This window comes from Trichechus manatus, unplaced genomic scaffold (assembly GCF_000243295.1).
Source record: "Trichechus manatus latirostris isolate Lorelei unplaced genomic scaffold, TriManLat1.0 scaffold00160, whole genome shotgun sequence".
Taxonomy (NCBI): domain Eukaryota; kingdom Metazoa; phylum Chordata; class Mammalia; order Sirenia; family Trichechidae; genus Trichechus; species Trichechus manatus.
In genome coordinates this window covers 5,315,945-5,332,855 of record NW_004444096.1, presented here as the reverse complement: position 1 = coordinate 5,332,855, position 16,911 = coordinate 5,315,945, and the positions used below count along the sequence as shown (strand labels likewise).

The following is a 16,911-nucleotide window of genomic DNA, read 5'->3' as shown; positions in this document are numbered from 1 at the left end:
TAACAAAGCTTATTAAGTAAATGTTCTGCATCCTCCTTTGGTGAGTGGCAGCTGGGGTCTTAAAAGCTAGCAAGCGGCCATCTAAGATGCATCAGTTGGTCCCAACCACCTGGAGTAAAAGAGAATGAAGAACACCAAAAACACAGGGAAAGTCTTGGCCCAAGAGACAGAGGAGGCCACATAGACCAGAGACTTCATCAGCCTGAGACCAGAACTAGATGGTGCCTGGCTGCCACCAGTGACCACCCTGACAGGGAACACAACAGAGAGTCCCTGGTGGAGCACCAGAAAGGTGGGGTGCAGAACTCAAATTCTAGTAGAAAGGCCGGACTTAATGGTCTGGCTGAGACTGAAGGAGCCCCAGAAAGCATGGCCCCTGGACACTCTGTCAACCCAGAACTCAAACAATTCCTGAGGCCAACTCTTCAGACAAAGATTGGACTGGACTGTGGGACATAAAGTGATACTCATGAGGAGTGTGCCTCTTAGCTCAAATAGATACAAGAGACTAAACGGGCAGCTTCTGTCTGGAGGTGAGATGGGAAGGCAGAGAGGGTTAGGAGTTGGTTGAGTGGACATAGGAAATCAAGGGGTGGAAAGGAGGAGTGTGCTGTCACAGTATAGGGAGAACAGTTAGGGTCACATAACAATGTATGTATAAAGTTTTGTATGAGAGACTAACTTGAATTGTAAACTTTCACTTAAATTACAACAATAAACAGAAAGAAAAACATAACGTATTGGAGGATAAATCCCTATAGAAAGGAAGCCAGGAGTGGGTTTGAAAATGGAGGTGAAGTGATCATGTTCCTAACTGAGTAAAATGCTGTTACAGTACTAATACCTGACTTATCTAGAAATCATCTAGAGTCATTGTTGTATCCTCTGCATCAGAGTAGAGCCTAGATCATAGTGGGTGCTTAGTAAATATTTGAATGTTGGATATTCTACAGTCTTTGTTATCATTTAAAATTCTGAAAATTATGGTTAAAGTCTCAGTAGGTTCAAATGTGTTCCGTACATTTATTTGCTTAGGAGCCCTTATATTCTCTCATAGTTTCTCATAGCACAAGTGTACTGTATCATAGATAAAAATGCTACTAATGTGATCTTGGGAAAGTCACTCATGTATTCATTGGTCTACAGATGTTTATTGAGCACCTGTTATGTTAAGTGCTAGGTAATTGAATCATATCATGAATAGACTGTTTTTAGGTCTAACAAAAAATTGTATTTTTATTTTTTATTGTGTTAAATATATATGTAACAAAACATTTGCCATTTCAGCATTTTTTACATGTTCAGTTCAGTGACGTTAATTATGTTCATCATGTTGTACAACTATCACCTCTACCAAAAATTTGGATTTTATCCTGGGGTTTTATGTGAGTGATTAAAAGATCTTAAGCAGAGGGGTCACATAAATATTGAGAAAGATAAATACAAAGCAAGTAATTGGAAGGGGTTTAGTGCTTTTTTTTGACCAGGGGATTTATTCAGCATTGCTGGCAGAGTGTTGCAAGCCTATTATTTTCCAATGTGATTTCATGAAATTATTTCGCATTCCTTTTTAAAAAAAGTAAAAGATATTTTGAATGAACGTTTCAAATGTTTGGGTTCTCTTAAAAATCCTCCCAGGGAAGTAAGGACTGATGCCGCGTTTTCTCGTTCCTGTTTCTTTAGGAAAAATCGCTTTTCTGGTTGGTGTGCTCAGTGTCGGGGTCATTCTTTTTTTTTTTTTTTTCTTCCTTTTAAAAAAAATAATCAATTAAAAAACAAGTATTGGCTTGCTTACCACCTCACTTTCCACTGTTACCATCTGCTGTTTCCAAGAAAGGCTTCTTTTTTTCCCTTAGGCTTCCTCTAGAATGTAATTTCATAGGTCCTTTCTTGTTACCAAAAACAGAACAAACAAAATCCCTGAAAACTGGAAATCAAATGATCACCTTCTTGCTCCATCACATTCCTCTAATTGGTTGATCTTGAGTTACACAAAGGACTAGACATTTTCTTAATTTCACAAGAACTTTCCGATAGTTGATTTTGAGGTAGGACTGGGCTTGTCGTACTTGATGGACGGGATAAGGAGGAAGGTGCAGGTTTGTGAGGTTTAAGCACCAGTTAACTACCAGTCGGTAGTCCCGTTTCTAAAAAATAATTCATATCTGTATATAAATTGGAAGAGCATTTATTCTTTTAGGTCACATAGAACTTGGAATGCAGATGTATACGCTGACATAATTATAAGCAACATAATTTAAAATTTGTTTTCTTATTGACCACAGAAACTAATTTGGGCCTCAGAGAAAGTAATTGCTTAGATGAATCATCACTAAGAAAGTTGCTATTAAATATATTCCTATTTGTTTCCTTTAATGTCTTGTAAATCTTTTATGCACTAAACTTTGGCTTTGATGGAGTCTTTCATGTAAATGTAAAGAGAATCTGAATCTTTCTCACCATTCTTCCCACAAATGAGTATTTTTTTAATGCATGAGTAAGGAATAGGGTTATGTGTGTATGAAATTTTTTAGAATATTTTCTATATCACTAAGGGTAAACGTTAAATTTTTTCTAATAACATTCTTAAGTAATTTGTTATGAGTCTTGCTTGGGAAAAAAATCCCCTAGGTATTTAAAATAAGAGTATAAAATCTCTTTTTTCTTATAGATGTACTTGAGGGATACAATGGAACAATATTTGCATATGGACAGACATCCTCTGGGAAGACGCACACAATGGAGGTGAATTTTATAATTTGTAACTGATTCTAGTTTGTAGTGCAGACAGTACATTCGTTATTTGTGGGATTATATTACTATGCGTAAACATCTTTATTTGCTCTGGATTGCTTCTTCTGATATGAACATCATTACTAGAATGTAACCACTTCCTGAGTTTGAATAGTGAGGGATGCCTGTATTTGAAATTATACACAGCTTTGTTGGTGGCGCGGTGGTTAAGCCCTCGGCTGCTAACAGAAATGTTGGCAGTTTGAACCCACCAGCCACTCCATGGGAGAAAGATCTGGCAGTCTGCTTCCATAAAGATTATAGACTAGGAAACCCTATGGGACAAATCTACTCTGTCCTGTAGGGCCACTGTGAGTCGGAATCGACTTGACAGCAATGAGTTTTGTTTTGTTTTTTGTTTTATCAGATAGCATAACCACCACATAATGAACATTTTGGAATCTCTTGTTAGCTGTGTACAAAATTAATTTTTTCTTCTGGTAAATTTTCGTATTAAGCATTTTTTGTCACCCTGTATATAGGAAATTTTGATTACTTATGTGTTGTTATTTCTATTCAGAATGATTACTTTATTCTCCTCTTCTTGCTCCCCACCAAAATACCTGCCACTCTTCTCTAATAAGAATGTTAACACAGTTATTGCTGCTGCTGTTAATAAGTGTAGACCTGCTCTAGTTTTGCTCCTAGAAAGTAACCTGTTATCTTTCACAACTGCTGTAGAGTATCTGCTTTTGTCACTTACCTGAGCATGCTGTATAAAGTAATAACTTCGTATTCATACTACTCATTTTCATAGAGTCGGAACAACAGGGACATTCCTAGCACCTGCGTGTATTTGACTTCAAGTAGAAGGGAAAACACAGATTGATAATGGAATGCAACATAACCTTTTCCTAGAATATGTTTGTTTATAAGTGTAGATAATTCAATGATTAAATAAAAAGCTAAGATCTGTTGGACAAGCCTTGTGTGGTTAACATACAGTATTATATGTAACTGACTAATACACAGAATATTTTTTCATTTTTTTTTTTTTTTTTAAGGATTTGTAGAGCCATTTCCACCAAAATTAACAATTATAATTCCTAGCCTCTATTGACTGTAAATTGTAGATTGAAGGTTCTAGTTTTTAATTTATACTTTATAATTGTTTAAGAAGCCTGTTTGTGTCTTCTGTTTAGGGTAAACTTCATGATCCAGAAGGCATGGGAATTATTCCAAGAATAGTACAAGATATTTTCAATTATATTTACTCCATGGATGAAAATTTGGAATTTCATATTAAGGTAACGTCCTTGGGGAAAGGTATTATTTTACTATATGTTATTTTTATGGACAAGTATAGTTGAAAGATCACTGGGGTTAGTAAACTTGGATTCTTGTTGATGTGCCATTATATAACTTAAATTACCTAAGTCTCTCTTGTCCTTAGCTTCCTGTTTATAAAATAAAGAAATTTGTTTTACCACAGAACTCACAGGTTCCTACTACTCAATAATCTGATTCATTTTACATGGTGAAAAGGAAATCACTTTTAATTTTAGTTATTTAAACAGGTTAGCTAATTTATGTCTTCCCATTAGGTGAGCTATGTCTGATTTATCTGACAACTCTGTCTCCTTAGTCTAGACAGTGCCTGGCACTCAGATCTCAGTAAATATCTAATAATTAAGTGAATAAATCATTTTGTAAATTGAGTAAGTTAATCTTTTCTCCTTTTTTATTTCTTCACCATTTAGGTTTCGTATTTTGAAATATATTTGGATAAGATAAGGGACCTACTAGATGGTAAGTTAACTTCTTTCTCTTTGATCATTTTTAAATAGCTCCTGTCACTTTTTTTAGTAGTAGATTTGAGACCATTTCATAAACTACATGAAACTGACTGACTTAGTGCAGTAACGAGTCTCCTATCTGATTATTTAGCGCTTTAACGATGTACGTCTGTCAGAAATGAACACCGAGGTGCAAGGCGAGAGTAATGCTGGCTGTGGTGGTGAAGGTTATATGTCACCTTGGCTGGGCTGTGGTTCTAAGTGGTTTGGCGGTTATATAATGATGTAATTTGACAGTTATGTAATGATGTAGTCATCCTCTGTTTTGTGATCTGATGTGGTCATCCTCTATTTTCGCGTACTGCTGTTTTTCGCATAGTGACGTGGTCTTTGGAGCCTAACCATGGTGATAAGTGAGGAGGGGGCGTATAGAACGTTTAAAAAATCTTATTTTACAATTTTAGTTGAATATCTTTTGACATACAGAATAACTTGCTTAAAGGACATATGTATGGGTACTTCTTAAGTGGTAATAAGAGCCTTGGGCTGGGAGTTAGAGAACCCAAGTCTTCAGTTCTGGTTTTCTCTCAGCTGTCAGTGAGATGCTTTGTTCTTGGACAAACCATTGATGAACCACTCTGGCTTCAAGTTCTCATTAAACAATGGGAGAGGTAGAGGTTGGACTAGACCTAAAATTTCTGTATTGCTGCGTTGGTTTCTGTATGAATCTACTATTTCCACAGGGTCTTGGCTTTAATAGTGATGTTTTCATAGTTTTTCTAAAGTTTGCATATTGTCTTTAGGCTGCTTGGGGAAGGAAACTATCGATTGAGTTAGCTATTTCACAGCCAGCGTTAGAGTTTAAGAGAATGTTGCTAAGATTTAAAGAGGATTTTTTTTTTCCAGTTTCAAAGACCAACCTTTCAGTTCATGAAGACAAAAACCGAGTTCCCTATGTAAAGGTATTTATAACACAATATAGAATAGTTGTTTTGAGAAGCTGTGTAATAATTTTTTAAAAAGATGTTGACATACTTTTAAAAAATAATTTTATAGGGGTGCACAGAGCGTTTTGTATGTAGTCCAGATGAAGTTATGGATACCATAGATGAAGGAAAATCCAACAGACATGTAGCAGTTACAAGTAAGTTAGAATATTTATTAATACTGGCTAGGATACAAAACAGCTTTAAAGTATCTTTTATCCAGCTGATTAATTGTAAAATAATGCCTTAGAGATATTTTTAGTAACGGAAAACTGTGTTTGTTTATAGTTGTTTATGCAATTTATTGCAGATATGAACGAACATAGCTCTAGGAGTCACAGTATATTTCTTATTAATGTAAAACAAGAAAACACGCAAACGGAACAAAAACTGAGTGGAAAACTTTATCTGGTTGATTTAGCTGGTAGTGAAAAGGTAAAATCTTTATATTCTTTGGTAGATATCTAAGCATTTTCATAAACTTTAGGTTAAATTTATACTTACACAGTATTCATTGTTGCATCTTGAAAAATTTTACCAAGTTGGTTTTGGTAATATTTAGGACAGTTAAAACCATTGATGACAGTACTTCATGCAGAGTAATCAGTTCCAAATGACTGTCCTTTGGACGATAGTTCAACTGTAGGTTCTTTGACTTAAGTTGTTTTTATTGAGACCTTATTCAGTATATGTCCATTGTTAAGAATTTTATTAGGTATCCTTTTCCTGATTTTTGATTATCTGTTTTATTCATACTGGCAGTAGATACTGGTAACATTTCACTAGTTCTTTCTGGTTTGGTTATACTTCTTTTCTTTTGATAATTATTTCATTATTATAGTCTTATACAATCTGATTCTAGTTTATATGAAAATAAGTTCAAATTCTTGGCCATTTTCACTGTTTGGCTAATGCTGTTTCTTCTGATTAGAGTGCTGTACCTCTGCTCTTCTACTCAGAAGTCTTAGAGACATCTTTCAAAGCCTGTCTCTAAATCTTGTATATTCTAAGAAGCCATTTCTTCGGTCAACATGGCTAACTTAATAGTTTAGCCTGTCTATAACATATGTATTTAGACATTTTATGTTTTTTTAAAAAGCAAGTATGCTTATTTAATTAAACTGAGTCTCTTTTCTGGCAGTTACATCATCAACATGGTTCAGCAAATTTTAAAATTTCTTCTAATGTAGTAAAAGGGACTAACAAATTAGTGAACTAAAAGTTTGCATGTTAATTGGCTGTTTTCAAGAGCACAAACTAAAAATAAAATTTGGTGTCTCTGTAATCACATTGTTGTCGTGCAGCCAGTTGTTTGACCAAAGGTCTCCAGAGTAGCGCGCAGGAAATTGTGCCTTACGGGAAAATCTTAGCTGATCATATTATGAAGCAATTCATGGTTTGGTTTAGGATTTTTGGTGTTTATTGATGAACTCTGAACTTTTTAGAAAATTCAGAGGAAGTATTTTACGCTTGTAATTTTGTTTCATTGTTTTGAAACCTTACCTATAGGTTAGTAAGACTGGAGCAGAAGGCGCTGTGCTGGATGAAGCTAAGAATATCAATAAGTCACTTTCTGCTCTTGGAAATGTCATTTCTGCTTTGGCTGAGGGTAATGTGAGTATACAGGTCATCTCTTTCCCTGTTATTTTGTGGAGAATTATTTAAATATCAATGTGTATATATATGGAGGGGTGCATGTGTGAAAGTGAGAAAGATTTATTGTGTTTGAATCAGTATGTGTAAGAATGTTGTCTTTTTGAAATCTGTTTTATAGTATTAGTACAGTGTGTATAAGGAGCCTTGGTGGGGCAGTGGTTAAGCTCTTGGCTGCTAACCAAGCAGTTCGAACCAGCCAGCAGCTCTGTGGGAGAAAGATATGGTGGTCTGCTTTTGTAAAGATTTACAGCCTTAGAAGCCTTGTGGGGCAGTTCTGCTCTATCCTGTGTGGTTACTATGAGTCAGAATTGACTTGATGGCAACGGATTTTTTTATAGTATGCATATCCTAGTTCCCATCTTAAAATCAAGCAGTTAAAATAACTGTACTCACTTTGTAATTTATTTAAAGTAACATATTTATATAACATTGAGTTATATAGGAACCCATTAGTCTTCTTTGTTTCCTTTTTTGTATGTAGACTTACGTTCCATATCGAGATAGTAAAATGACAAGAATCCTTCAAGATTCATTAGGTGGCAACTGTAGGACCACTATTGTAATTTGCTGCTCTCCGTCTTCGTACAATGAATCTGAAACAAAATCTACACTCCTGTTTGGTCAAAGGTTTGTTGTTTAAAAACTACAAAGCCTAAATGTGGGCAGGCCTTTTAAGTCTAAGAAAATGTCAGTTGGCTATAATTCAGTATTATATAATAGTCAGCAGTTCAAATCCTTGGAAACGCTGCGGGGCAGTTCTACTCTGTCCTGTAGGGTTGCTATGAGTCAGAATCAGCTCAGTGGCAACGGGTTTGGTTTTGGTGTTTATTTAGATTAGTGCATATTATGAGTGTGCTAAACATATTGCTTTTTAATTGAGAAACAGTACAAGCAAGGTTCAATTTTAGGTTGCTTGGATTTGAATTAAGTCTAGTACACATTAAAGTCAGATGTCACTTAGTCAAATTTATGGAAGAAGCTTTAATTCAGCACTAAAGAAAATAAGCATTTGAATCAGAAAATAAAGTAAAAGCCTAACAAATACAAATCCTGTGTTAAACCTGTTGACATATTGTGATAGGTCCAAATAATATGAGATGGTTGGCCTAGAAAAATCCATAATGATGACTTTATCTTTGACCTTCAAGAATAATTTCTTTTCTTAATTCAGCCTTACAAATGAATTGGGAAAATACTGGTCCTTGTTTTTTTACCCTCATTGGGTTGTTGATTTTTTTGTTTTTTTTTTTTTAAACCATGCATAGAAGTTTGGGCTGACCCAAATTAAGTGGATTGTGAGTAAACACTATACTGATTATATAGCTTTCAGTGTTTGGTCTAAGAGATGACTGGACAAGAAGAGTTAAATTACTTATATGCACATATATTACTTAGAGATGTACCTAGGTATCAATTGAAAATAATTGTTTTTCGTCATAGTCTTTTTTTTTTTCCTTTTTCCAATTACTTCTCTTAGGGCTAAAACAATTAAGAACACAGTTTGTGTCAATGTAGAGTTAACTGCAGAACAATGGAAAAAGAAGTATGAAAGAGAAAAAGAAAAAAATAAGACCCTGCGGAACACCATTCAGTGGCTCGAAAATGAACTCAACCGATGGCGTAACGGTAATGACTTACAAATTTGTGTTTTTAAGTTCATTGAATACAGATTTAGAGCTATTTTGTACAGTTGAGATTCTGATGTGAATATAAATGAAAATAAGAAAGCCTCTCCATTTTCACTTCTTAAGCACTTAGGGACCAGCAAATAAAAATGAATAAAATCTTTTACATTAAATTCCGATATGACTTAATCTAATAAGTATAAGGCACGGAGGCCAACTTGGAAGCTATAGAAGTCATGAGATACCAGGGTGCTTAGGTTAGGGTAGAAGTGATAAAAATGACCAGATTTGGTGATTGGAATTATAAGATGGTGAGGATCAAAGGTAAGTCCATGTTTTCAAGTCTCAGAAGCTGGGCAGATAGAAAAGTTGGTGAGAGGTGCTGAAATTGAATACAAATGCAGTGAGTGTTAGACATGATGATTTTTGTTAAACACTGTGTTCTCTTAATGTAGGGGAGACAGTGCCTGTTGATGAGCAGTTTGACAAAGAGAAAGCCAACTTGGAGGCTTTCGCAGTGGATAAGGATATCACTGTTACCAACGATAAACCAGCAGCCACCATTGGGGTTACTGGGAACTTTACTGATGCGGAAAGAAGAAAGTGTGAAGAAGAAATCGCTAAATTGTACAAACAACTTGATGACAAAGTAGGTATTAGGTTCTATTTTGTTTTAGAATATTATTAACATTTTTTTTTCCTAATTCGATTTTGTGAGTCCTTGTCACGTATAAATAAAAATTCCTTGATTTCTGTTAAACTTTTAAAAATTGTTATAGTAGCAGAAAATATAAAATTATAATTTCATCAGATTTACTTCTGTGCAGAAACTGCCTGAGGCATTTTTGTCTGTTTTAAAGAAGTTTGAGGTTGGGTCCTTGGAGAGCCCGGATGAAACGACCTGTTAGAAGCAGGGGTCTGAAGGACCCTCATAAAGGATGACTAGATACGAGGCAGCAGCGATTGTGAGGCTGGCGCAGGAGCGCACAGGGTTTTGTTCTGTTGTATGTGGGGTCACTGAGAGTTGGAACTGACTCAAGGACGTCGAACAACAGCAACCAGAGAAGAGATGAGATTGAGGGAACTGAGCAGTGTGGAGATATGTTCCTGCTTGGTTTATGTCAGTAATGTCATTAGTGTGAAAAACATCAAACTATGAAGTGAATAGAAAGAAAGGCAAGGGCAAAAACAGTAGAAACAAGAAGAAAATAATTGTGTGTTTTTTAAGCTGATATTTTTTATTTTCCCCCCCTAAGGAGAGATGGCAGGTTTGAAGTAACTGCATGGCTATTACAGCGTTAAATATGTTAATTTTTTTAGCATTTAAAATGTTTAAGGAGTGGTTTTTATCAACATAGGCATTTTTTCTTGTTGCACGGTAAGTGTAATTTGCATTTATTGATAATTGGAAGAAATTCTATTTCAACCTTTTCTCAAGAAAAGAGATCAAAATAAGCTATGTTGAATTTGAAGAGATGGTTTTGAAATATTTTGGGGTGTGCTGATCTTTTATAAAAATAATAAACTGCAAAAAATAAAAGATTTTGATTCTCATTTGAATTCTCTTATCTGATTTTACAATTTGGTTAGGAAACAATTAGAACGAGATTGTGAGCTATTTTGTTAACTGGATACTTTAAAATTCTAGGATGAAGAAATTAATCAACAGAGCCAGCTGGTCGAGAAACTGAAGACACAAATGTTGGATCAGGAAGAGGCAAGTTGAATACCTTTCATATTACTTACAGAAAAGCTTTATAGTTTGACCTTAACATTTAAATATGTAAAAGATAAAAACAATCTGCAGAGCTCGGAATATACTGAAGAGTTTATTTTAAAATTTCTTGAATATGTGCATGCTTCATTGTAGATATTTTGTTAGTGAATCATGGGTTGAAGCAGATTGACTTGAGATTTTTTTTTTTATTTGCATCCCATCTAACTAGAAGAAGAGGACTTTTTTTTTTTCCAAGTATTTATTCTTCAGCTGTATCTACTGGTCTTTTTACCGCTTGTCTTCTGCTTCCCTTGCTTTGAAGTACAAAGTTGTTTATCACCTTATTCCCCCAAAATATTTCTTACTGATCCTGTGGGGAGATGCACAGCACTGGGCTGGAGAGTAACCCGAGACTCCCTCCCCAGCAGTGAAAAGGATTTACACGCAGAGGAGAAGGAATATAAGAAACACAGTTTTTTGTTCTCGCTCATTCACTTAAACAGCTGGATATAGTTCTGAGAGGATTATTAAGGAAAGAAAATGTTGGTGTCTGAAGCCCATTTACTTTGATTTTAATAATTTTGTAATTCTAGGGATGATTCTTGTCATGTAAGCAAGCATATCATAGGAATAAAAATCAGTTTTTTACTCCTCCTCTGCTCTTTCTACCCACATCACTCTATTAGGCATTTCTGCCATCTTTACTTTCATCTTACTTCTTCTCTCCCTGTCACCTAATTTGGACTCTGATTTTATCTCACCTGGCATAGTAGGGAGATGATTGACAGTGACCCTTTTTTTTAAGACTTTTTTTGTTGTTGGCTGATTGGTTTTTTTTTTTTCTTTATTTCTTTTAGTTGTACTTTAGGTGAAGATTTACTGAACAAATAGTTAAACAGTCAATACACATTATTAAACAGTCAGTACACATATTGTTTTATGACATTGGTTAACAATGCCACGACATGTCAACCCTCTCCCTTCTCGACCTTTTTTTTTTTTTTTGGTGAAAAGATACACCATTTCCAAAATTTCTACGTGCACAATTCATTAACATCGATTACGTTTTTCCAGTTGTGCTGCTGTTCCCACTTCAGATGAAGGTTTACAGAATAGTTTCTCATTAAATAGTTAGTACACATGTTGCCCTATGACAATGGTTAACAACCGCACTACACGTCAACACTGTCCTTACTCAACCTTGGGTTCCCTATCACTAGCTTTCCTGTCCCCTTCTGCCCTCTAGTCCTTGTCCCTGGACTACTGTGCCCCATTAGTCCCATTTCGTTTTATGAGTCTGTCCAGTCCTCGACTGAATGGTGAACCTCAGAAGTGACTTCACCACTGAGCTAAAAGGGTATCTGGGGTCCATACTCTCGGGGTTTCTCCAGTCTCTTTCAGGCCGGTAAATCTGGTCTTTTGTGTGTATGTTAGAATTTTGTTCTGCATCCTTCTCCAGCTTTGTCCAGAACCCTCTGTTTTGATCCTGGTTAGAGCAGTCCCTGGTGGTAGCCAGGCACCATCTAGCTGTACTGGACTCAGTCTGGTGGAGGCCTTGGTAGCTGTGGTCCATTAGTCCTTTGGACTAATCTTTTCCTTGTATCCTGTTCTCTTCATTCTCCCTTGCTCCCGAAGGGATGAGACCAGTGGAGTATCTTAGGTGGCTGCTCACAGGCTTTTAAGACCCCAGATGCTGCTCACCAAGGTAGAATGTAGAACATTGTCTTTATAAACTGTGTTATGCCAATTAAGCTAGATGTTCCCCGAGACCATGGTCCCCACAGCCCTCTGCCCAGCAGTTCAGTCCCTCAGGGAGTTTGGAAGTGTCTATGGAGCTTCCATGACCTTTCCTTGTACAAGTTGTGCTGGCTTCCCCAGTATTGTGTACTATCTCACCCTTCACCAAAGATAGAAGTTATCTATTGTCTATTTAGTATTTCTCCCCCACCCCTCTCATCCCTTGTAACCAACAAAGATTGTTTACTTTTTGTGTGTATGATTGGTTTGTTTTTTGACAAAGGCCATACAGCTTAAATAAAGAGTAATCCATCAAAGCTCTCAGATCAGTCAAATTAATCCTGGTCAGATTATCTTACACTTATTTCAACTAGACCATTGTTTCTCAGAGGGGCACTAGTGACATTTTAGTTACATTCTGTCTTGTGCTTTAAAGGATATTTAGCATCCCTAGCCCCTACTCTTAAATGCCATTAGCTTTCCTTCCCTTTACTGACACATACACAAATTTCCAAATGCTCTTACTTAAAAGCCACTGACCTTGGAAGATTGCAGTATCCTCCTAACTAGTTTCTTGGCTTCCCTCAAGTTGAAATTTTATATGCTTGATCCTGTGTTTTCCTGAGGCACGGTTCAGATGCCTCCCCGCCCCCCGCTGCCCAAAGAAAATCTAAACATCTCCTACTACTTACTTTCTTGTTTCTGTGCACACTATTCATGAGCCTGCAGGGCTGCCTTCTTCCTATTACATTAATTTGTGCGTGACTAAAATCTGTGTGTCTGTCCCAGCCACGTTCTCCAGGAACACTGTCACTCCAGAAATACCCCCTTTCCTGGATTACCAAGCACTTTATCCGTCATGCCCTGTCCCTTTTTCATGGTTCTTATATTCCATCTTCTATCACAGGTATTTATGTACCTGTTTCTCTTCTACTGGAGTCCCTGGGTAGTGCACGTGGTTAACATGCTCGGCTGCTCACCGAAAGGTTGGGGGGTCGAGTCCACCAGAGGTGCCTTGGAAGAAAGACCTGTTGATCTGCTTCAAAAAAATCAGCCATTGAAAATTCTAGGGAGCAGTTTTACCCTGATGACACACATGGGGTCGCCGTGAGTCAGAATCGACTCGATGGCAACTGTTTTTTTCTCTTCTACTACGTTCCTCAAATGGAAACCCTGGTGGCACAGTGGTTCAGTGCTATGGCTGCAAACCAAAAGGTCGGCAGTTCAGATCCAACAGGCGCTCCTTGGAAACTCTGTGGGGCAATTCTGCTCTGTCCTGTAGGGTTGCTATGCGTTGGAATCTACTCGATGGCAATGTATTTGTTTTTTCTTTTTTTAGGTTCCTCAAAGGCAGAGTCTTTATTTGATTTCCCTCTTGTCTCCCAGAGTGTCTAGTACAGTGCCAGCCCAGAGTAGACATTCAGTGAATCTGTTGAATAAATAAGTGTTGCTGTACTTAATAGAATCCACATTTCATTCCTTTTGTGCTTAGCAAATGGTGAAGCAAATAGATGTTCTTTTTTAAAAAAAAGAAACCTGTATATTTATTTTGGTTGAAAAGAGATACTTACTTCACTTTTTCATGTAGCTTCTAGCATCTACCAGAAGAGATCAAGATAATATGCAAGCTGAGCTGAACCGCCTTCAGGCGGAAAACGATGCATCTAAAGAAGAAGTCAAAGAAGTTTTGCAGGCCTTAGAGGAGCTTGCCGTCAATTACGACCAGAAATCTCAGGAAGTTGAAGATAAAACGAAGGAATATGAATTGCTTAGTGATGAGCTAAATCAGAAATCAGTAAGATATAGTTTTGTTTGCTTAATATTTTACTACAAGTATTCTTAGTTGAAAAATTATTTAAATTGCTTGTATCTAAATAAACCCAAGACTGACAGCATCAATTCTCAGACAGGCTGAGTCTCAATTTCAGGTCCTCCTATATATGAAGCCGTAGAGGAAGAGGATTATCTTTTTACTTTCTAAAGGTCTATTAATCTGCAATATAAAAACTTATTTTTGAAAGATGCTTGCTATTCCTAATGTTAAAGAAGAAAAATTAAAAGCTCCAAGTTACTCAGTAAAGCTATTAGATGATTATTCAAAGTACAAGTTAAACACTGTGGATGAAAATAATAAAATGCTGGTCAGCTGAGTGAATTATTTAGAGTAGACATAAAAATATGTAACTTCATATAGCTTGTATTTCGTTTACTGTTAAATTCCCAACACCTGGAACAGTGCCTACCTAGCACAATATAGTAAGATCTTTTTAGGATTTTTACTTACTATAGGGCAAAAATTACCAACCTGTAACATTGATGCCAGAAAATGGTATATAGCTGTGATTGCAACTGCTGTGCGCCTTTCAGCATCACCATGGATGCATATTTTCTTACAGTTTTGTTATTGTTAATGGCTAACTTCGTGTTTAGACATCAGTAGCTAGATTTGGAGTCCTTATTAGTGTCTACCACTTACTTCCCTGTCCACGTTCTCCTGTCCAAACAAACGGAGTCAGCGCTATGAAGTAGCATTTTTAGAAGGTTCCCTGCTCCTGTTCATTTTTCCTTTTTCATCTCCAAAGTTGGTTAGAAGTTACAGTTTAATACCATGGAGACGAAGACAGCTTTGTAACTCTTGATTAGTTGTGTTAGCAAACCTAACCACTGTTTTGAGAACAACAGTAGTTTCTTAGAACCTGAGTAGATTGGCTGGTCCTTGGTCACTGACTTCAGTCTTTAAAACAGGTGTGTTTGTGTCTCAGATGTGAAGCTGAAATCCATCAACACTAAATTAGCAACAGAAGTTATAAGCCCCTAGTGTTAAGCATCTTTTTATATGCTTACAACAGTTGGTGTTCACTTGTTAGAGGAAATGTCTGGTAATTTAAAGATTCCTGGTAGAAGCCTGTTACATTATGAGATTTGCAGGTTAACCAGCATATTGTAAATTAAACTGGGTGAACACGCACTCCATTGACACCCAGAAATGACTGGCCACCAGAACAAACAGGCAGCTGAGATGATGGCGTCTTGACTAAAAGTCAGGGAGCTGCATTAAAAATACAGTATCTCGCCTGTGATGTAGTACATAGTTTTAAAATGGGCCCAGTTGGAGTGGTTTTTTTCAAACGGCAGTGGCTTCTTTGTTTCTGGTAAACCAGCTATTTTAAATTTATAAGTACAGTAATTAAAGTCAGGGAGTAATATTACTTTATCACTAACTCCTGGATAATTGTTTGTATCATAGTATCAGAATAATAATTATCATCATCATTCAGAGGATTCTTTTCAGTGAGTATGTATATAAAAAGTATATAAAGACAATGTAACTAGAAAACTGTCACTTCCATTCTAACATTAATTTACTCAGACTCAGTTTGCAGAGACAACCATAATATAGCAATAAGTGAAAAATTGTGTCTAGTTAATTTTTAAACATCGCATTTTAGTAAGTATTTGAAATGAGTTTTTATCAGATGTAACTGAACCTTTGTTTTTGGTTCTGTTAGGCAACTTTAGCGAGTATAGATGCCGAGCTTCAGAAACTTAAGGAAATGACCAACCACCAGAAAAAGCGAGCAGCTGAGATGATGGCATCTCTACTGAAAGACCTTGCAGAAATCGGGATTGCTGTGGGGAATAACGACGTGAAGGTGGGTGCCCTGACCACGCGTTAGTGTGATTGCCTGTACACAGCTCAGACGTTTGTTTACTGTTTCTGTTACCTGTTCTCTCATCCTTAAAGCAGCCAGGTGTGCTAGATGGTATTAACTCTGTTTTAAAAAGATGAAGAAAGAGAGGAAGAATAAGGGGTGCCTAAGTAAACATTCAGTAGATAACATTTATTAGACTCCATGTCTGGTTCTTTCTCTACTACATAAAGATTTTATACTAAGAAATCATGTTAATTATCATTCATGAAAGTGTGTGACTGGAACAACAGTGAAGATAAGCTTAGAGAGTAAACTAATCCATAAATGAATAAAGATAAAAGATGAACACTGATAATTAATCCTTACCGAAAATTTCTAGTATGAAAACATTCAAAAGTGCAGAGAATATTAATATAATGAACCCTAGAGTTATCAGTTATAAAATTTTGCCATACTTGCTTTTCTCTATGCCTTTTTTCTTTCCTAATAATCTTCTTAAGGATACTGATAATTTGAGTATGTTAGCACTAGCTAGGCATGTGGTAAAAATTTTAGTGACCTGTAGATTTTGAAATTTAGATCAAAAAAACAAACTAATTGCAAAAACATGCACATAAAACTTTTGTATGTTGTAGTAGGTGTTTACTTGGACTTAACCCTTTTGATTATAGCCTAATTGGGTTTCTATTAATAATTGGTTTTATAGTGAGAACATACCAAGAAGCTCAGTTTAACAAGAGTTGAAAAGGAAATAAAAGTTTCCAGTATGGATCACACATTGCTTTTGTTGACTGTGTTTTTCAAGCCGCTGTTTGTCAGTGGAGGCAAGAGTTCTTTGACCCTTCTTGTCATATCATTCCATCTCTTAGTGTTGCCTCACCTCAGTGAAACAGAGGAGAGGGCTGCTATTGCCTCACCTCAGTGAGACAGGAGAGGGCTGGTGTTGCCTCACCTCAGTAAGACAGAGGAGAGGGTTGGTGTTGCCTCACCTCAGTGAGACAGGAGAGG

The 16,911-nt window shown here is 36.4% G+C and overlaps 1 protein-coding gene across 3 annotated transcripts in view; it reads left to right on the top strand.

Moving 5' to 3' along the window:
• KIF5B (kinesin family member 5B) overlaps positions 1 to 16,911 on the top strand; it is a 49,620-nt gene that overhangs the window by 14,255 nt on the left and 18,454 nt on the right. For all 3 annotated transcript variants that reach the window (XM_004386261.2, XM_023740615.1, XM_023740616.1), the window contains 13 exons: positions 2,672 to 2,745; positions 3,936 to 4,040; positions 4,494 to 4,542; positions 5,436 to 5,491; positions 5,586 to 5,673; positions 5,826 to 5,950; positions 7,025 to 7,129; positions 7,653 to 7,798; positions 8,649 to 8,797; positions 9,252 to 9,445; positions 10,445 to 10,513; positions 13,839 to 14,045; positions 15,760 to 15,903. In XM_004386261.2, the coding sequence (XP_004386318.1) occupies positions 2,672 to 2,745; positions 3,936 to 4,040; positions 4,494 to 4,542; positions 5,436 to 5,491; positions 5,586 to 5,673; positions 5,826 to 5,950; positions 7,025 to 7,129; positions 7,653 to 7,798; positions 8,649 to 8,797; positions 9,252 to 9,445; positions 10,445 to 10,513; positions 13,839 to 14,045; positions 15,760 to 15,903 (1,511 nt within the window). The remainder of the gene's footprint in view (positions 1 to 2,671; positions 2,746 to 3,935; positions 4,041 to 4,493; positions 4,543 to 5,435; positions 5,492 to 5,585; positions 5,674 to 5,825; positions 5,951 to 7,024; positions 7,130 to 7,652; positions 7,799 to 8,648; positions 8,798 to 9,251; positions 9,446 to 10,444; positions 10,514 to 13,838; positions 14,046 to 15,759; positions 15,904 to 16,911) is intronic.